A 22,047-nucleotide genomic window follows, 5' to 3' on the forward strand; every position below is an offset into this window, starting at 1 on the left:
AGAGTAGAGGAACAAGTGGTGGGTCTTGATCAAACTCTGAATCGAAAGCAACAATAAACCAGGAATCTGCTCCGTTCATGCCTTGCTAAAATGTACTTTGTTTGCACCAATGACAGTTATGGAAACTTAAAAAATAAAATCAAAATTATCTCACCACAATTTTTACTCTTGTGAACTTTTTTTGACAGTTTCATTTGTTCTGCAATGTGAACAGGAGCACAGCATCCCATTTGTTCTATCTGATCAAATATTCTTTCGTCAATCTCAATCCAAACATTGTGTTTTCTTTTCCCATGCCGACTGAATGAAGAACTTGTTGGACATTAATGGTTGTGGGTTTTACCACCATCTTGCGCAACCAGCAATCACTCACTGCTTTTAAAGGTCACCTGTGCTGCAGGGCTGCAGACTTTAAATAAGCAGTGAGAGGCATCGGGGTGTGTGCTTGAGCTAAAGAGGTCATTCAGAGAATAAAACAGCGGCTAGTCAAGTCATGCAACATGTAACCGGATCAATGAGCCAGCAATCAATGGCATTCAATATTTACCAACAGAGAGTTATAATGAGCAGGCCTAATGACCTTTCCAGCTGATCAATGGTGGTTTATGAGATTTGTACTAATGGAGAACATATTCTGTTTCTTCCCATTAAGAGACGGAGCTCCTATATCACCTGGATGAATCATATTCCTGACAAAGAGAGTCACAGCTAAGCCATCGCATTAGTCAGCAAAACTAAGGTTGGCAAAAGGAGACAGTTGCTTTACTGGGACGTAATTTTCTTTCTTTTATTCCTCTCCATCGTGGGCTGTTAAAGACTGTTTAGTCATTTCTCATTCAGCTTATCCGAGTCCTTATTTTAAATCAAGCAACTTTTATCTCCACAGCTGAAAAGAATAATCACCACGTCACTTTACTTTGAAATTGTTGTTAGAAAAGCTTCAAGATGCAATTAACGCTGTGCTTTCCAGGCATCCATTTTGCCTCTTTGAGTCACTTTTGCATCAGAGAAGTCTCCAGCATTTTCATCATTCCTGCATCAAGAGGTATTCAAGAGCCCCTGATTTAGCCTCAGCCTCTACCTGTTGCTTATTTAACGGGTAAGTGGACTGGAATAAGTGGTGTTTATGTAATCGCCTCTGCCTATTCTCTCTTTTTCTTTGTCTTTCAATCCCTCAGTCTCTTTCTCTTTCTCTCAAAGCTTAAATGAGCTCTCATCTTCTCACAGTGTTGTCATGGTTGGATTGAGTTCATTAATTTCCTCCTCCGCTGGTAAACAGGCCCATTGTCTAATTATAAGCCATCACAAATAATGAGCACAAACATCTCAGTCTTAATATGCCAAGAGTTTTTAAAAGCTCTCACTAATGGCATTTGAATGCCCAGACAGGAGGGCAAATGGCAACAAAAACACATGCAAATGATAAACATGGTGGACTAACCATGTCTGCATCTGCTCCTCTTTGCTCCAGCAGCAGGGGCTTCTCTTCTGTGATCTGCTGTTCCTTCATCCCTGCCATCCTGGACAACAACCTGCAATCGTAAATTCAACGTGGAATAAAAGAAAAAAAACAAAAAAACAGATAAGATTACTTTTTGTGTCAAAGTCTGTGAAAAAACAAGTTATTGTCTTTTTATGTCCATATCACACAATTGCATATCCGCCCAAAAGTGTTTAATTGACACAGCCTGTCCGTTCTATACATGCAGCGAAGCAAGACAGGTTGAAAAACTCTGTAGCATGAACAACACACCTTAGAAGCAGCACACAAGTTATGCATATTCATCACTTCTATGGGATTTGCTCAAATGTTGCATAATTTACCCCGAAATAACATGATTTGACTTCATGCTGCACTATGCAGATGTTCATTCTGCGCCACTGAAGGCTCACTCTCTGCAGTATATATTGTATATTTAAAGGAGCTCCAAAAGGAGAGAAGTCACACTCATTTGATGACTAATTTGATAAATACATATTTAGCCACTTGGGGGCACTTATAGACAGGGAGCAAATCATTAAACCTTCATTCCAAGATTGAAGAATCACAAACAGAAGAGGGAAATAAAAATCCTAGTGACATCTTGGCAAAGCAACTTTCTCTTTCCTGACACAGTAACATACTGTTCATCTTACACCTATGAGCCTTATAAAAATGCATTAAACAAAACAGTTAACATGTCTTGATTTTTTATCAAAATACACTTAATTTATTCATAGCTTTCACATGTGATTACCAAAAATTAGGTTTGACAAATCTTTGGTAATCACTCTTGAAAAAAGAAATCCGTCCGTCCGTGTATCTTATGTATAAATAAGTGTGTTTATTACTTTCTTTTTATTGTCTTCTGTTTCTTCCCGGACAGATTGCTATTTTTCTTGGCTTTTCCAGAATCTCTGCTTCATCATAATATTTTAAATCTACGTCAAAACGCCTATTATCACACTACTATATTTAATATTGAAAAATGTAGCATCATTTTCGTGTTGCATAAAAATTATGTTCCAGAAGTTCGAAAATTCTGTTCAGAAGCTTTTGAAAGGGCTTCAGAAGCCCTCTCAAAAGCCTGTCTGTGTGGGATGCTTCTGATAACAGAGACAGATTTAAAACGGGAGCTGACATAGATGCTTACTGACCGAGATTACTCGGTTTACAGTGGAGCTCGGACGCACACGGGCTATTTTTCCAAAGATAATACGAAGGCTAAGCCTCGATAAAAGCCCTAATCAGAACGGAGTGTTGTGGTTAAACACGGAGCTGAGACAGCGCTCCACGCAGTGTACACCAGGCACATCAACGCACGCCAAAAACGAGGTCAGACAGCAATAATACAACAACAGTGCCAGATCATGACATCAGTCCACCAACACAGAAACACAGAGTAGCGTGACTACGTTGATACCACCAGGGGCTTCTACTGCTTCAGAGTAAGCAGCCTAAATGCTCCATGTTCAAACTGCAAAATGTTACTGCGAAACCATTTCTGTGTTATATTAAGTAACACTCTCAGGACAGCTACACCTCCTACTTGATGTTAGGCAGATAAATGGACACAAACGTCCAGGCGACACATGCTGCACAGAGTCAGAACTGCAAAAAAGTAATTCATTGGATGTGTTAAATTGACCTATGTCAAAGGTATCAGATAAAATCATGCAAATGCTACTGCTACAAAAGTCTTTCTCTGTGACTCTTGATTATTTTACTGTGCATAAAATTATGTAAATAGGAAACAGAGCATTTCAGTTATAATCACTGGAGGTGGAGCTAAACATGTTTTGGTTTTAACTAACAAATAACTAAATGTGTAGTTTCTGAATAAAGAACTTCAGCATAAAATATTAGGTGACAGAATAAAAGTCTAAATCGGTCCTATAAATTACATTTGATATCAAATGTAAGGATGTGTTTAAATAATACATTTATGAAGAATGATTTTGCAATCTAGATGCATGAATAAATTATGCAACCCCTAAGATATTTTAAGATTACTTATATCAAAACCGTATATTTTTTTCATCTGTTTGAAAAGAAATTTACATAAAAATATGTTGTTGTTTTTTTTACATTTAAAGCTGAAATATTGATATATACAAATGTGTTTATTTTAATTTATTTCTGGATATTTCTTTCATGTTGAACTGATTAAAATCTGTTTTGTTTGCTCCAGCTCTGATAAATTAATTGGGTTAAGCAGTCCTAAAATACTTTAAGGATATCTCTATAATATGTTAGTGGAAGGATACATTTTACTCTCAGCTATCCAGGTAAAATATGAACATTAACTTGGAAGTGAGAGAAAACACAGATATAAAACAACCAAAAAAAATGTCAGTGTCTGTTCATCATTCCTTCCTCTTCCTCATGTCTTCCCTCGTTCCCTCCAGCAGTCATTCAGCTTTATCTCACTGGTTTTATCAGACAGTCTTAAGAAGACAAAGCACAGTTGCCAGTTACATTCACTTTTAGCAGCTGATGAAGAGTGGTTTTGTCTCTATAACGCTGCAGTGCCAGATTTATTGCTGAAAAGGGCTGGAGATGACTCACTGCAGCTCAGTCTTACCAGGTGCATGTTCTCGCCATAAGCATTACCATTTACCGTGTTGTGACGGTAACTCGTGAGCATGTTTTCTCCTTCCTTCTGTTTATCACCTCTCTCTCTGTCTCCCTCTTGCCGTGACCAGTTTATTAAATGGGTCGGTGTGACCTTCTGCAGTCACTGGAATGGAGCCATGAGGGGTAATAGTAAGGGAAAAGAACCCAAACAACACAGCCAATGGTCCAGTTACCCCATTCTGACGGCTGATACAATTAATGGCACTTGTTTACTTTTTACCGTTTGCCGGACTAAAATCTGCAATCTGCAAATGAAATACTTTAGAATGAAATATGTCCCAGGTTGATTTCTAGAAATCAGACAACACATTAAGGACAGATTTTCCAGAAACTCTGGTAAAAACAGAAATTATACAGAAAGGATACAGGGGTCACCAACTCCAGTCCTCGAGGGCTACCGTACTGCAACTTTTAGATGTGTCTCTGCTCAAACACACCTGGATTAAATAAACTGCTCATTTCCAGCCTATTGCAGAGAGGAATGAATGCTGGTGAGGAAATTCAGACATTTTGGAGTAGAGGTTAATCTAAAAGTTGCAGGATGGTAGCCCCTGAGGACTGGAGTTGGTGACCCCTGGAGATATACCATAGACCAGTGGTGTCCAAAGTCGGTCTTCGAGGGCCGGCATCCTGTATGTTTTAGTTCTCTCCCTGGTTTAACGCACCTGGATCAAATGATGGCTTGGTTAGAAGAGGAACATTGACATGCTGGACATGCTGAGAAGGTCGTTACTACCACCAAGGAGAGAACTAAAACATGCAGGATGCCGGCCCTCGAAGACCGACTTTGGGCACCACTTCCCTACGCCAAGGGTCCTCATATCTAGACCTCGAGGGCCGGTGTCTTGAGGGTTTTAGATATGGCTCTTCTTCACCACACCCAAGTAAAACAAGCAGACCTCAGGAGAACCCGGCTGCACTGCTGAGGTAATTCAGCCATGTGATCAAGGTGTGTTGAACCAGGGACACTTCTAAAGGTTGCAGGACCCCGGCCCTCGAGGCCTGGATTTGAGGACCTCTGCCCTAGATTGTGAACTGTTGGGTATGAACTTTCAGTCATGCTTAGCTGGACTCGATGTCATGAGATGAGAAAATGTTAAATTAAGTCATTTGAGGCTTGACTTGGACTTACCCCAAAAAGTCTTGAGACTTAGCTTGGCATTCCCCCTTTATGACTGATTTCGACTTGGGCCTGAATGACTTCGGGCTGTTTTTGTTTTTGTTTTTTTTTGGTGTTCCCTCACAAAGACCTTCAATATCCATTTCCAAATCACAATTCTGCAAGAGATTCATATCGTCTTGATTTGGACCATACAGAGATGGACACGCTGGTGCACTTGGATCATCAGGTCACAAACTGATGGTCAATAGTGTATTGACCATCAATTTGGTCAATACACTATTGACCAAATAGTGTATTTGGTCAATATACACTATTGTATATATTGACTGATTTATAATAAAAACTGATTACAAATCAGTTTTTATAATGTAAAAACTGATTATTATAATCAAGTCTAAGCATTAGCTATTTTGTTCTGGAGCCTAGGATTTTACTATTGTCAAAAGAATAAATATATAATTTGCATTGTGCCTGCTGATTACTCCTAGGCATTCTCATTGTTATATTCCTGTTTTGTTTCTGCTTCTTTTGATTCTCTTCCAAAGCTTTATGTCTTCTGTTTGACATTGTGCTTTTTTTTTCCAAATCCCTGCTTCTCTGTCTCTAAGCATCTCCTCCTTTTATCTTCACAGGCTTTGACATTTTACCTCTCCTTCTGTCACTCCAACATCTCTGTCTTGCAGCTGCCCTCTCTCACTTTCAGTGCTTTGCTTTCAGTTTTTCTTCTTTCACACCTCATCTCATCCTACCATATCTGCTTTTCCCCAGCCGGTCTCATTGCTTTTTTTATTTTTAAATTTTTTTTGCAGGCCTTACCGTTATGTGGTTATGTAAGACGTCAGATTTCAAAATCAATTAGTGTTGCATTTTATCAGCTATATTTGGAATCATGACGCCAGTGTTGATGGTGGAAAAATACTGCTCCTGGCTTCTCGTTTGACTTGTCCGGTGACAACCAGACTCGTATTATCAGCAAATTATGATTTTGTTTTGTAGTAAATACCTTTCTTTAACACTCATGACTGCAGAACGCCTTGCACCGAAATGATATTTGGAAAGAACATCATTTGTTCCTTGAGGAATTTTTAAAAAAATGTACTGAACATTCACTGATTTTAACCTATTTCTACTATTTTCCTTTAAAATGTAATGATTACTGTGACCTTATTCATTTTCCAAACAATTAACAGCAGTTCCCTGTTTTAATGTTAAATTTAAATCTATAACAATGCTGTGTTTCAGGCTGACTGGATAACATGACATGAGAAATATGTGGGACAAAACTTGTCCCCTAAAGAGTTAAGACTTGACTTGAAAGATACTTACATTAAATAAATGTTAGCCCTGTCTTTTTCACAACATTGTTTATGTTCATTGAGGCTTCCCAGATCATTTATTTTTAATCAAACTCAGCTCTCTCTGTGCCCCAGAGAGGCAAACTGCATAAATACCTGCGTTAACAGAGGTGCTCACACTTACTCGCTAATTAAGTACATCTGACTGGCAGCATTTGGTTGCTACCGCCGTACACTACATGAACCTAATTAGAAATCTATATTACTTTTATATATGAGGTAATTGTGCTTGAATTGGTGATTTATTTAGCAAACATTTCTAGAATCCAATTAACTCATTAGAAACAATTACAACTTTTACCTCACTTTATGAAATCACGGTCCTTCAGCAGTGTTTGTTTCCTGACCACTCTGCCCCTCAGGACACTGAAAGGTCCACTGAGGCATGCAGTCCACTTTCCACAGAGGAGAGCAGGACTTCAAAGCCTCTCTTCATCACCGACTGGGCTCAGACAGCGATTGTGTCAGTGGGGGTAAATCCACTTTCTGTTGACTCTTTTGTGGAGAGTAAATGCTGCTAAGAATATTTTTTTTCTATCACTGAATTGGGTTTTGAGTAGAAAACCTATTCAGCATTTAAATAAAAAGAACAAAATGGATTCATCCGTTTTTTTTTCTTCCTCCTTCACGTCTCTCCAGACAGGGTTGCCGTGACAACCCAGCTGGGTCCAATGGCATCTGGCTCACCCTCTCTTTTCCTTTCAAATTACACATTTATGTTTTCCACCACCGTCTTGACTACATATTCTAGTATACACACGAACACAGCTTAGCAGTATTGTCAGACATGATAGGTCGCATCTCACCTGTTTTTCTAAATGTAACAAATCATAAGCAGAAACGTAAACCAAACAACAATATATCACCACCTGAAAAAGATAAAAGCTAATCTTGAAGATAAATGCTTCTAACCTTAATTAATCATTCCTGTTTAAGAAAAGATGCACAAATATAAAAAAAACTGTGGTTTTAGAGTTAATACGTTGTTTTCACTGGATTCCCTGCTGCATGTGATAAAGTAAAAACTAAGCCAATAATAGGGAACGAGTAGAGCTATTTCCATCCATCAATAGTCCATACCTGCCTACTCAGGGTTGAACGTGAGGTGGGTTACAAGACAGGCAGCCATGCATACACACACTCACACTTAAGGGCAATTTAGAGAGGTCAGTTCACCGAATGTAAACTGGAGAACCGAGAAGCATGCACTGTTATGCAAATAATCAGAGAAAGACTCACTGGCTAGGATTTGATCCAGTGGTCAGCTATTTTTTTTCACAATGGATGATCAGAGGGTGGGCAAAGCTTTATTAAGCTAATAAAGAAAATAATATTCAATTTCTTTAACTTGGAACCTAAAGAACATAATTTCCTGCAACTCTCATCCTACTCACCTGCTTTCTTTATTTCTTAATGAGGCCTCTGAGATTTTATGATCTGTTCATACTTTTTTTTTTTTTTACATAACTTTGATTTGCTTTACTTGCATTTAGGAAGTAACAAATTAACTATAATTGGTTTCTCTCAAGGGTTATTTTATATTCACCAGGTTTTGTTGCGCATTTGCCTGAAGAGCAGCTAAACAGCTGTAGTTCTTATGGTAAACAGTGGATGGCGCTGTAGATAAAATCTTTCTTTATCCAACAACGGGTAGCAGAAAAAGAGTCTAAGAGGAAGTGCATTCCTAATGCATGTCTAAGGAAAGAGTGGCATCATAAATGTAACTTTTTTGCATTTTTTAAAAATCTATGAAACATTTAGTAATAATAATTCCTTCTATCTTTTAAAATGCTGGTAAAAACGGGTTATTTCAGACTCTACCTCTACCGCATTTCTTTCTTGGACACTCTTGGACTGTTACAAAAAGTAGGGACGTGTCCGATGGACCAAAAGGACCCCACAAACACAGCCTTTATGGGGGCCCGTATCGCACATGTTGCCTAGCATTGGACATAAATAAATTAACTATAAACCATGTATGTTGTCGTTTTGTATTAAAATCACATATCCTTCAGTTCTAGATGTCACGGCCTCTCGATCACCTCGGGTGACATCTGGGATGTCCAGTCATGGAGGAAAATGAAAGAAGAAAACCTAAAGATTTATGTGGGGACAAACCAGTACTTTTACGCTCTTATTCATTGTGACATTCATTATTCCCTAAAAAAGGTTGGCAAATAGTTCAAACATTTGAATTAAAGTGGAGGATACAGACCTCAAAAACAGCAACTATTAAAATGTTTTTAACTTTTTTACTGTGTATTTTTGTAATTGTTACAGTTCTGTTGAAAAAAAAAAGCCACATTTTGAAATTTATTTTGATTCACTGACTGAATCTAAATACTTTCTCTTCCCCCTACTTTGTTTTCATGGCTCAGAGTGGGGTCCAGATTCGACCTTTGGAAACAACTGGAATAAACAACATACGCTGCTGCCCCCTTTAGAGCCAAACACTGGTGTAAAGTCCAATTTTTGTCAATGTAACTATTGGAACTCAATGAAGCATCACTACTCTTCTCTGTTCTCTGCTCTCCTGCTTTATATTGCACACAATGCTTCTCTTTCTTTTTCTCCATTCACAGGCTTGTCTTGCCAAATTACACATTTCACAGTCACACCATTGTAACCTTCTTTCTAACCGTCTTCCCTCCTCGGCTGGTATAAGGCTGTGAACTCCTTTAGTGTTTTGCTGTTTTAAACATTTCAGTTGTGGAGTTTCCACACGGACAAGTTTCACAAACACAAGAACTGACATTGGACTTTTAAAAGCATGTTAAAGCTCATTCAGGTTCCTACACTGAAAGAAAATCCTCCCTTAAGAGTAAATCTTTCTTAGAGGTTCCCGTTTAATAAATGACAGATTTTTAGACTGTAAACATTATCACATGCAAAACACAGCATTCTTGGCTCTTTGTCTGCCAAGAACCAAATCCTACTTTGAGATAACTAAAATAAAAGGTAGCTCTTGAGAGCAACTTTTACATGAATACTTGCTCCAACACACCTGAATGAAATGAAACATGTAGAGAAGGTAATCCAGTCATTTGAGTCAGGTGTGCTTGATTAGCTATGAATCGAAAAGTTGCAGGATAGGACCGTTCGAGGAGTTCAGATTTTGCAAATTTGGCAAATCTAAATAGTATAGTTGCAATTGCACTCTGCATTCAGCTGTGTAGACAATAAGGTATTTCTTTAGGAATATTAGCTGGTTAACTAAAATCAGAAAATCAATAGGAATGGCAGCAGAAGCAGAATCCCACTGGAGCTAATTTTTAAATGTAACTTTCATCTTTCTGGATTTTACCAAGATTTTAAAAAGATAAATAAATATGCATCTACATTTGATGCATATTTGAGTCAATCAGTGGAAATCGGTTAATCTTCACATCTGTCATCCTCATCCAGACCCAACCCAGATTAACTCCCTGCTGGCAGATTTTTTTTTGTTTGATTTACCTTTGCATGTACTGTAATGCTTATTTTAAGCTTTTCCATCCTTTAAGCATGGAAAAGCAATAGTTTAGATTGATGACAGAAGTCTGAGGGCTGGTCTCTGTCTCCGCACACAGAACCCTTCAGAGAGACAGACACCAGAGGCTCAGAGTGTCGAGGGAAAAGCTACAACTCTTCCAACTGTGAAGGACCCATGAAAAATAGTCAGGTATTTATTTAAACACGGTCGTATTTTGGCATTACAATTAAACCTACAGCCAGACATATTTGACAAGCTAATTATTTTAGACCTAGCATGTCAAGGATAAGTGGATAGAGATAATACAGTAGATGGAACAGCAATGTTATTAAAGATTTACACTAAACGACCTGAAGCTGCAACTGCAGTGAAAAACGGCTCTGAAATGCAGCAACGATGATGGAAGAGCTGAAGTCAAATGTTTTCAAAGATATGAATCCTGCTTTTTTCTCTACACAGTTATGCACAAGTTTGTTTTTTTATATAAAAACCATATAAGGTTTGTGGCTGTAACACAACAAGTTCAGAAGTTCTTAATACTTCTGTAAAGCACTGTAAGCACAAAGAGAAGCTCTCTGTCAGACAGAAAATCAATTGCAGATTCACGTGAAAGGGAAGCATCACATCTGATCTATGAGGATGGAATCAATACTCCGAAGCTGGGATGGCATCAGCACATGCGCTGACAGAGGATGAAGGGTAGGATTTCAGGATTAGCAGTAGAAACCTCTTTAGTTACACTGTCACACAAATTAAATAGCTGATTTTAATTTATTTTTATTGCTCCGCATTCCCCAAAAGGCTGCTGTGTCACTAACTCCCACACTAAAAGTGACAAAGCTCAGGTTTTCTCCCCCCCGAGTCTCCTGCAGCCTCGTCATACGACAAGGTTACTGAATCCACTCAGCTGTGTTAATTAGACATATGGCTGCTGCACTTCAAAGAGGAAAAAAAAACTTCCAAAGGACATGACTTTTTTTTCCTCCTACATACCCTCAAAGTGATAAGACCGCTCTGCCGGCATGATACAGACAGATAAAGAGGAAGATGGAGTCACCGCACTCAAGTGTAAGCAACAAGGACATGAAAACAGGGTTGACTGCAGATATTTTACTTATAAAATTACCTCCAGTGAAGTCTGCTTGAGCTTTACCAGTTCTAATTAGAATGAGGACTGACTTTTTGATGACTTTCAAAGATAATTTAATTGATAAATATAGGTTGCAAAAGAAAATATTTTTGCTTCCGCACACACAAGAAAGATTTTTACAATCAAAGAGAATTATTCGGTGCAAATCTGAGATATTAATTTATGTGCTGAAATGCCTCTGGATACTTGGAAACATCTTGACCTATTAACTTTGCAGGTGTGCATTAACACACTTGAAAATGTTGAGAAAGCTCAAAGACTTACTGAACACAGAGATAACTATTTTCAAGTGGGTATTTCTTGAAAATAATTTATTATTCTATCTCTGACTTGATAGAACAGAGTGGACCAACACCAGCAGACAACATGGCACCTCAAATAATCGTCGAGGAAACGTCGAGCTGCTTGGATTCTGTGCTTCCTCCGGACTCTGGGACCTTGATTTCAAAATAAAATGTTTATTCTATGAAGCTCTGTGTTTGCACACATTCTACCTGGCAGCCAAAGTGACACAGATACAGACACGCAGGTCTATAAAGACCCACCTATTTTTCCCAACTTCTTGTCATCCAAAATGTCTGCTGTAAAACAAGCAGATTTGTCAGAAGGAGTTGCAAGCGTCCTGCATCATCCATAGAAGTGCTCTGCCATAGCCAGGCTTGCTCACTGGCAGCTTATGACTCACCACAGAAGGAACATTAGTCATGGTAGCAATAAAAGCCAATCTGAATCAATTAATGCATTACCCTCACCAACAATAAATAAATAAATAAAGTGCAATAACCATCTGAATATTTGCCACTGCTAAAAACAACGGTCTTTGCCTTATTTGTGACACAATGGCTCACAGAACTCCTCAAATGATGCTCTACTGATGCTTTTTTTTAACTGCTTTCATGTGAACAGGAGCATGACTTATGTTTTTCTATAAGTCTAAAAAAGAAACATTTTCAGAATCTTCTCTTATGAGAAAAAAAACAACAAAAAAAACCACAGATCATTGCAGATGGCCGCTCACACTGAGCCTGGTTCGACTGAAGGTTTCTTCCTTTTAAAATAGATTTTTTTCTTTCGGTATACATGCTCACTATGAGGGATTGCTGCAAAGTCAGTGGGAAAACAAATTCAAGCAGCCATCCACTGTCACTACATGCTCATCTAGGAGGAATGAATGTTGCAAATCAGTGACTTAACATGACCTGCTGGGATTCCTAAGATAGAAAACCTGTTTTTTAAATGTAATTTGAAAAACAAACTGAACTTGACAGCTTTATTTGTATCTAGGTCAATAGGATTGTATGGAATCTGTCTATCTGACTCAAAATGTTTTTATTTCATAGTGCCTTAATACTTCATGTGTTGTAAACTGGCACTATGTAAGCAAAAATGAATTTATGTTCGGTGCTGCAGTTTTTGTCGAGCTGAACTACTCCCCCTGTCAGGTGGAGATCTTCCAAACAACGTGAGTGTAAAAGTCCAGTGCGATGACCTTTTTAGGCTATAAAACGTACAGTAACCCTCTGCTATTGTGATCTCTAAAGGTGTGCAATACAAGCATCTTAAGTTGTCAAAACAAATATGTAAAAAATGAAACACAAAACCACATCATCTCCTGGGAGTAAGAGCAGATCTGTTTGTGTGAAGTGAAACAAATGTTGCTGTAATTAGCACTAGTCTAATTGCTTCTCTTCGAGGATTAATTGGGTATACTCTAGGAAAATCCTCGTCACCCTCAGTCGTGCATTTCTAATTCGGATCTAATTTTGTAGGTTTTTTTTTTTTCATTTTTACATAAAATAAGAAATGTCACAATTAATCTTGAGTCAGAAAAATCATAAATTCTAAGTTACTTATACTTTTTTTTATTATAAAAAAGTGAAAAACATAAAACTGGCAATGATGAACAAATCTTGGTGAACAAATTAATGCCTCCTGTTTTTTTTTTAGATAACTGCTTTAATTAATCTACATAATGTTTCTGTGGGTCAGTAGGTAGAGTGGTCATCTGGGAAAATTCAATCTCCACATGTTGATCAACTTTTTTAGAGCACTGCATCCAAGTAAACCACCTACATGAGTGAGAACTTTTGCTTTGACTGGATCTAAAGGAGCCTTGAGAAAAGAAATTCTTGCAGGTAGAAGGTTAATTTAGAGGTGTTTGTGTGCACACAACAACGAGCACAAAATACTTGTGCTTTTTCAATTTGCAGCTGCCAAGCAGTTCAATTGGATGTGATGTAATTACCAGATTTTAAGTCTTAGCTCTGACACAAATGAAGCATTAAATCTCGCAAGTTCAATCCCTCTCTACCTAAGATACTTAAATGAAAGACAGTCAAAGCCGATGAAAACAACAGTATACAGCAATGTCTGGGTACGTTGCCAATATCTTGTCTTTTGCAGGATTTTATTACTTAAGTATCTTTCTAGTGTGGATATTAACCCTTACTGACATTTCTCCACACATCCCCACATTCAGTCCTTCTCCTCCCCATCATCCAACCTGTTGGCCTCCAAGCATTTTAGGAGCTGAAGTACTTCACCAGCTGACGGTATTATAAGCTACACACCAAAACATAGAGGCCTTTTTTTTGTTTTTTTTTTGCTCTTTGAAAATGAGACTTTTAATTATTAATAGCTACTTGGTGTCAAGAGGAATCTTCCTTAGCTGAGAAGCTCTACAGAGCACAGATATAATTTCTGAGAGGAGGATTAAATATTAAAAATGAGCTCGCTCACCTCTAGACAGAGAAACTCAGCAGCCATTTTTCCGGCATTCAAAGATCCCTTGTCTCAGAGGTGGTGCCCAAGAAAAACTTTCACGCTGCAGCTGACTTTTCACTCATGGAGAAACGTAGATTTGTTTACTCATTATTCCTGGCTGAGTCAAGCAGAAAAATAAACAAAGGAACAAAGAAAGCAGATCTAGGAAGCGTCCAGTCACACAGTGGGGAACTTACTCTTTTGACAACACTCTGGTTCAAGCATCTATTTTTGCCTCACCTCTCAGTGGGGGTTAGGTGAGACGGGACAACCCCGCCTCCGCCGAACTGTTTCAGAGTATTGAAAGACGAGCAATGGCGAGCGATAATAAAGGTAATGTCAATGTGATTTGTGCAGAGGATAAAGTACTAAGTCTGTGCTTTCCATCAATATTCATTCATGTAGTCACTGGTGTTGGTGGTGTTAAAATAAAAAAGTCTGTGATGCTGCCCAGAATTTCAATTAGGTGCTGATCACTGATGTCAGTGATGCTCTAACAGAAGTGATTGCTGCCGTCCATCTGTCTGAAAATGCCTGTAATAGCATTTTAACAAAATGTGGATTACATATTTTTTTTATAAGAACAATTGTTGTCTTGTAAATGTATTCAAGTATCTCCAACAGATGAGCTCCCATTAAAAAAAGGAGGCTGCAGTGAAACCGTAAAGTATTCACAGTACTCCACATATTTTATCTTGGAGCTTTTTTTTCAAAATTGTATTAAATTAATCTAAGACAAATTAAAACAAATCGGGGAGGGTGGTGTCCTAGATGGAAATGTATGCATTTGTAAAAAGATTGCCACTTACAAAAAATGATGACATAATGACAAAACAGTGCTTGTTAAGCAATGTAGCATCTGGAGGACGGTTCTGAATTAGCCTCTGAATTTGGAGGAAAGTTTCAGAAAGACGTGGCAATGGTGGAGGAAACCTTCATAAAGGCTTTTAATGTCTCGTTATAGACATTAAAAGAGGCACTGCAGTAAGTACAGGCAGTTTGTGAGGCCATTAAATACATCCTTAATAAATCCCTGATGACATGAAATTCTGCACAAAATGAAGGCAGAAGACGGACAAAAGGCTCCATTCAGACGTCTCTACGGTTCTAACGATGAGCATTTAAGGGTCTGTAAAATAATAATAATATTAATAATTCATGCTTCTGTAGTTCTGAATATGGGTTGAAAGTGTCAGGGTTTAGTAGTGGACAGAACAATCACACTAATAGAGCTGCTAAGGTCAATGATGTGGCACCTTTGTTTGATTTGATGTTGGAGTCATTGTCATTTAAAAAGGACATTGTTTATATTCCCAGTCATCCAGGACTTAACAATCCTAAGTGCTGAAACAGAATATATCATCTTGAGACATGTGAATAAAAGATATTGTTTGAATCTTTAACTCTGTGTGAAATATAAATGTATGTAATGAGTCTATTCAACTTGAATGTTTTTCATACTGATCAAAATTTAAAAAAAAACTTTCAAAGAATTTTTTTTTGAGAATCTCAAAATGGATCAGCAACACAGTTGAAGCGATTCATTATCGCATTTATCTACTTCATGATTCAAATCAACCTGCGATTGCCGCATTTATTTTAGTATCTGACACACATGCAGACACACGCACACGCACACACACACACACACACACGCACACGCACACACACACACACACACACACACACACGCATACACACGCACACACACACACACAAGGTTAACTGTAGAAATATGTTTCCAGATTGTTCCCTTCAGGCAAATTTAGCATCACTCATGTATTCTGGGGATTCCCACCAGAATGTTGCTGGTCTGACAGCATGGTGGCAGGTGCTGCCGGTGGAGGGGGAGTCCAGTCCTGGGACTGTTTTTGATTTATTCAAAGAACATCATCAAGCCTCGCTCAGTGTGATTATTCTACCATGCGAACTGCCAGAAGGAGACCAAATAATATTTTCTTTCCAATTTAGCAAGGTATAAACTGTCAAGTCCTGCAAAAAATATTGTTGCTGCATAAATTCATTCAGTAACTATGTCACTGGAAATACAGGGTGCGCTGTTTAAACCTGTTTAACTTGCCTAATGCTTCACAAAGTAAAAAATGAAAGCATCACCCTGATCAGATCTTACCTACCTCACATTTGTCATTCCTCATTTATAGACAAATCTGATTATTTTTAGTACATTTCCAGAAGAATTTAATTCCACTTTTTATACTTTTTCTAAGGCTGATAATTGCATTCAGAGACTTTAGTAAAACATGTATTTATTTGGCTCCAACTCACTGGCTGCTTTAGGCACAGGATGAATTTTAAGGATGTTTACTGAACTTGTACCCTGGAGATGAATTTTAAAACACTTTAAAGCAAGTGCTACAGGCTTCATATATAACCTTTGTCACAGAAGGAAAATTAGGAACAGTAAACAACATTATCTGCAACCAATAAGTGTTCTTACCAGTTACATGGCAAGGAATTGATCTAGTGAGAAGTCAATGTATGGATTTTAAAAAACAAAACAGAACTGTAAAATCTTACTGCCAACCTGACATTTACAAGGTGGAAAGGTGTTTGTCTCTTTCAGGCTGAGGAATAAGTCCAGCTGCAATGTTTTTGTCCAGCTAAGGACAGCTTACTGAATGTACATGTAAGTAAATCTGATATTGTTTTCCAAGTTTGCACAAATTACTTTCTTAGATTGAATGATTTGTAAGCAGTTGATAAAAATAGTTTGCAACTTGCATTCCCCTTCTATTGGTTGTTTCTATAGTCTGCCCCATTAAGCTGCAGGGCAGATGGACGGACAGTACGTGGCCACTAGTCATCATTGGTGGGAGATGGATGGTTTCACCAGACTCTTTCCTGGACTGGATGTCAAGGCTCAAAGCCCAATGGAGCAATCCGTGATAACAGATGGCTTTCCTGATTAACTACTGTTTTCTTCCTCAGATCCTCTTGTCTTTGTTGCACTATTAAACTGACATCCCCACAGCACTAATTGTCTTGTATTTTATTACTGACCAAATTAGCAGTAAAATGACAAAACATTGAGAAGCATCGTTGCTAATTTTCTGCCAAAGCTAATAATCGAAATGCAATATCCTGGTGTGTCATTATATGTGAGTTGAGCAAATGTTGCTTTCACTGCTAACGACGAATCAAGTCACTTAGCATAAAATTAGCTTCTGACCTATAATGTAATTTGTTTTGTTTTTTTAGGTTTGACTTGCCAATTCAGATTTTCTTCACATACAATTGTATTTGTGTAAACGTTTTCCAGTACAACCATAAGATGTAATAAAAATTGATCATAAAAGAGAATACATGTGCTTTCTGCTCTTTTATGGCCAGTGCTCTTGTCTGTTTCATTTAAAAAGAAATGTTTCGCTGCTTAATACTTTGTTTTTGTTTTCTGAAACTCTGCTTGACTTTTGATGATTGTTAATTTTCCCCTTCAATCTAAAAACAGAAGTGGTTGTAAAAACTATAAGTATTAAAGACAACAGAAAATTAAGGAATTACAGGGTCACTGTTTTTCAGTTTTGATGTATTTGATGATTAGACCAGGAAAAAAACAAGATGTTTAAGAATTTGACTTGTTGATCTTCCTGCATCTACACCTCAATTTGTCAGGTTAATAAAAAGGTAGTGTCGGCTTATAAAAAGCTAGATTTATTAGAAGATATTAGCTTGATATGTTAGCCTGTTGCTAAAGCTTGCTGCATATAATTCTAGCTTAGCACATGAGATTGTTAAAATGTTGCAAGAAACAGATAGGGAAAAAATATAGCAAAGTTTATCTGGCAAACAACATTATTATATTACAAGGTGGTTTATAATTAAAGAAGAACAAGTATAAATATAAAATGCAAAACAAAATAAAACATGTAATCATGTGACCTCATGAATATTTGGGAGGTATCATGTGTAATTTTAATTAGATAAATTTCCAATATCTTCCTTCAGCTGCTGTCTTTAATCTCTAGCTGATCATCTCCCTCGCTTCAGCTTTCTTCTATGTCACACCAAGGCCTCTGCATCCTTCATTGCATCTACAGATCTTCTGTGGTTTTCTTCTTCCTCTGAACCTTGCACTTCTGTAAAAGAGGGAACCGTATGTCCAACATAACCACTGTCCCTCCTATCTAATAGTTTTAAATTACTGACTCCAAACTAAGCACTTGATCCTTTGTTTTGGCATAAGCCAATAAAAATTAAAACTGGTTTTACACTTGTTGTTAAAATGTTATTCAGAATGTTTATATGAACATAAACCAAGCTAAGTTTAAAACTTTTGCCTCTCTCATATGTATGGCCATGCATTTTTATTTGTCCTCAGAGGCTTACTTGAATTAGACTTGATGGGTTTTTCATTGTGCCTCTGTCTTCCAGTTGATGCAACACTATGGGATCTTAATACAGTACTAATCCAACTGAAGCATCAATGCCTTTTTTTTGGTGTTCATTATTATTTATTTTAATTCATTGATGGATGTGATTCCTGAACCCTGCTGGCTGCAAAAATAATCTTTAAAAAACTGTCATGTTGCCATCGATTACACACTGTGCCTGTCTTCATTTTAAAACAAGGCTTCCATTAGTGACCACTAAGTGTCAAAGTGCATGAAGTTAATATCAGGCTGGTTTGGTGCATCGTTCATCTAATCATTTGTAAACATCCAATGTTTTGAAACACATAAGGAATTATGTTTTCTTTAGAGTTGAAAATGGCTGGTTGTATTTCTTCAACAAAGATTTTCTAATATTAATAATTCAAGAAAATGTGGAACCAGTGCAGAATCAGTAGTTCCCTGCAGACTGAGACAGTAACCATGGACAGCCAAGCACACAGGCTGGCATTCGAACACTTATGGACAACAGCAATGGATAACACACACAGAAACACACACACGCACACGTACACGCACACACACACACACACACAAACACACTGAGGGGGAAAACAACACTTGTAAAAATGTGTAATGGCAGGGATTGCTGACATGCTCCATTTCATCTGAGTACAGCAATAACAGGAAGTAAGAGTGAGATTCATCTGAAAATCTTTTGCCCAGTTGAGCTGCATATTATTAAATTGAACTGAAAACTGCTCAGTTTTATAATTGGATTTCTTTAGCATGTTGACTGCAGTGCTATAATCATCAGACTGGAAACAGAACGAAGGCAATGCTTATTAAGGCAACACTGACATTTGGAAAGCCTTCCAGAGAAAACTTTTTATTTGGGTGTTATTGAGTCTTTTCGTCATACTGGAGTACACCAGGCAGTACAAATCTCCAATAGATACAAATATGTTACTAAAACGTGCCATGAAGTAAATCTCTTTGGAAAATTTGCTCTGTTTATTAACATAAATGTAATCTCTAGCTATATGTCTTAATTGACTTTATTGCATTATTGTGTCCTGTCTGAGTTGTTGTGAAAGCCTGTGGCAGAACATGTCAAACAAAGCACACAGATTAGATTAGATTAGATTAGACTGCTGTTTTCCAGATTTATTTTAGTTTTTGGCATAAAAAAAGTTTGTAAAAAGTTCAACATTAACCTAAAGTGTGTCTTAATGAAATTACAAGATGATTTATTTAATCATGGCTTCTCAGAGTCCCTTTAGTTTCTGCTCCAACTTTGTCCCTCTGACACAAAAAATGCTTTGAAGAAGAAAAAATATGTCCACACATTTCCCCCCGCCCCCAAAATGCCATTATTAACCATAGTCATCTTTAAAAAGATTGTGATACAAACAATAATTTGGATTTTTTTTTTTCCAATTCCAGTCCAATAAGCAAGTTTTGATATAATTTCTCATGAGTAAAAAAAGATATCCAAACCTGGCCCCATTTTAAAAAACGGGATTATTGGTAATGAGTCTTTTTTATTGCTGTGAAGGAGGCTTGGTTCCTTTCGTCTTTTAAGAATCGTCTTCATTTAGCCACACTGGATGTTTTTTAAACACTAACACCAAGTGTAAGGTCACGCCACATCATATTCAGTTCAACACGATTCAGTTCATTTAAATTCAATTTAAGAATACTTCATCTAAAAGGGAAATTAATTAACAGAACTCAGTAAGTATCTTCTAAGAGTTACTGTGGATGGTGAGGACAGAGCTCTGGTAGCAGTCAGTCTTGCAGCAAATCTGCAAGACTGACTAGATTTGCTGCAGTCCGTCTTGACAATCTACAGCAACTGAAGATTGTTGCTGTATGACCATCGTTTGACGTGCTAACTGCTCAACTTCCAGGTAGCGGAGATTATATTCATCATTTGCTTTTGCCGCTCCTTTTCAGATCTCTGTGTGACCATGTGGTAGGAAAGAGAGATGCTGGAGTAGGGGATTTAACACTGGCCCATTGTGATTCATAGAACAGAGAGTTTGGAGTGCTGTCTTCTCTCTCTGCTCTTTAGTCTCGCTCTGCAGCCCCAAAGTCTCCTTTACAACTCCTCTAGGATTTGAAGTTGTAGTTCAGGTATGATTTGAGCTTTTGAGATGCTGAACAGCAGCTCCCAGTTGTAAAAACAATACCTTTGTTGCCACGGTTGCACATCATAACAAATGTCTGAAAGTATAAAAGTAGGAGCAAAATCTCTTCCAGCTGAAAAGCATCCAAAACCAGAGGGAAAAACCGTCCAAACATGGAATGCTTCAATCAAAGAAACGGAGGCAAAAGTCTAAAAATAGAACAAATCAAAATAATGTAACAGAGCTAGTCCAACCTGCTGCCACCATGAGCAGTGCATATCTAGCATTGATCACATTTACATCCAGACTTTGATTAGGCCATTCCAAAACCTTCAATTCTTTTGACTTTCAAAGGTGGTCTTGCTTTTTTCTCAGATTATTGTGCATAACTCAAGTTCACTTAAGCATGGTGTCATAAATGATAAATGGCCTTATTTTAACTGATGCTGGACATTCTCCTGCAGGATTTCCAACTTAAGACAAGAATCCATGGTTCCATCCAGTCATTCAGAAACTGAATCATCAAAGCAGTCAAAGAAGATCACACGCGCAGAACCATGTATAATTATTAGTATAGTAGGATGTTCTTTCTTTGAGGGTGGAGGGGACATACCTTACAAAAAGTAACACTTTTTTCAATCTACACACTATTTTTCCTCAAAGTTAGGAGTCATCAAGATATTATGTGGAAAAATGAAAAAGCCATTTGGTCTGTGTGTTGAGATTGTTTGATTTATAGTCCTTGAAAAAAATCTCAACTATGATGCATTTTGATAAAATATGCCAAGAAAACAACGAAAAAATAATTTTGAATGTGAGTTAATGGTAAAAAGGGCAGAAAGGACAAAAAAATTTACCTTTTTTAAAGGAATGTGCAAGACTTCAAAAAGAAATAAAAGCCACTAAAAAACTAATTAAAATCACCAATAAACATACAGCCTGGACAAATTTTATTCCATTTGAATCATCCCACAGCCACACTTAATTAATAATAAAATTCAAAAAACACAAGCAAAATGCCCAGGGGCCCATGAGGGCTAAACATTTAGAAGCAGTATTAAGTCGGCAACATAATAAGCATTCAATGAATAAACAATCTGGGGAATGATTAGACTTCACAAAGCCGAAGCAGAGCCAGAAAACAATGTGAACCTCACCCTGAAAATGACACACAGAACATTTTAGGACAACATCACCTTTCGTCTGAGCATAGCTCTAATGCCTCTTGCGCCTATGAAATTATCTCTAAATAGATAACTACGCCATGACAGATGAACTACTTCTGTACTAAGCATATTTGTTTAATTACTAGATAATGATTTTCAAAAGGCTGGCTGCTGCATAATGAATATGCACAACACTGGACTGCTTGACAGAATGAAACAGATGAACGGAAAATGCCATAAACAATTTCAGCCGAGCTGAATAAGGGGAGAGAGCGGGGGATGGGGACTGCGAGGCACAGCATGGTACGTTATTTTGGCTACAGTGGCTTTATAATCCTACGTACATCGTCTGCAGAAGGCTCACTGGAACCGTGCAGCCAGACTTGGAAGGGAAGTTCCTCGCCGCATCTATCAGCAGGT

General features: G+C 37.7%; 1 protein-coding gene across 9 annotated transcripts in view; it reads right to left on the reverse strand.

Annotated features, from left to right (window-relative positions):
* Nucleotides 1-22,047, reverse strand: part of ndrg4 (NDRG family member 4) — a 50,124-nt gene that overhangs the window by 25,052 nt on the left and 3,025 nt on the right. For 4 of the 9 annotated variants that reach the window (XM_081607964.1, XM_081607963.1, XM_081607960.1 and 1 more), the window contains exons 1-2: nt 21,972-21,988; nt 1,442-1,532 (exon numbers count right to left, since the gene is read on the reverse strand). In XM_081607964.1, coding sequence (XP_081464090.1) covers nt 1,442-1,532; nt 21,972-21,973 — 93 coding nt within the window. In that variant the 5' untranslated portion in view covers nt 21,974-21,988. Of the gene's footprint in view, nt 1-1,441; nt 1,533-21,971; nt 21,991-22,047 lie in introns of those variants that run through there. The other 5 variants (XM_017305229.2, XM_008411759.3, XM_008411762.3 and 2 more) reach the window with 2 other exon arrangements.

Source organism: Poecilia reticulata, chromosome 6 (genome assembly GCF_904066995.2).
Source record: "Poecilia reticulata chromosome 6, P_reticulata-male-v2, whole genome shotgun sequence".
Classification (NCBI taxonomy): Eukaryota; Metazoa; Chordata; class Actinopteri; order Cyprinodontiformes; family Poeciliidae; genus Poecilia; species Poecilia reticulata.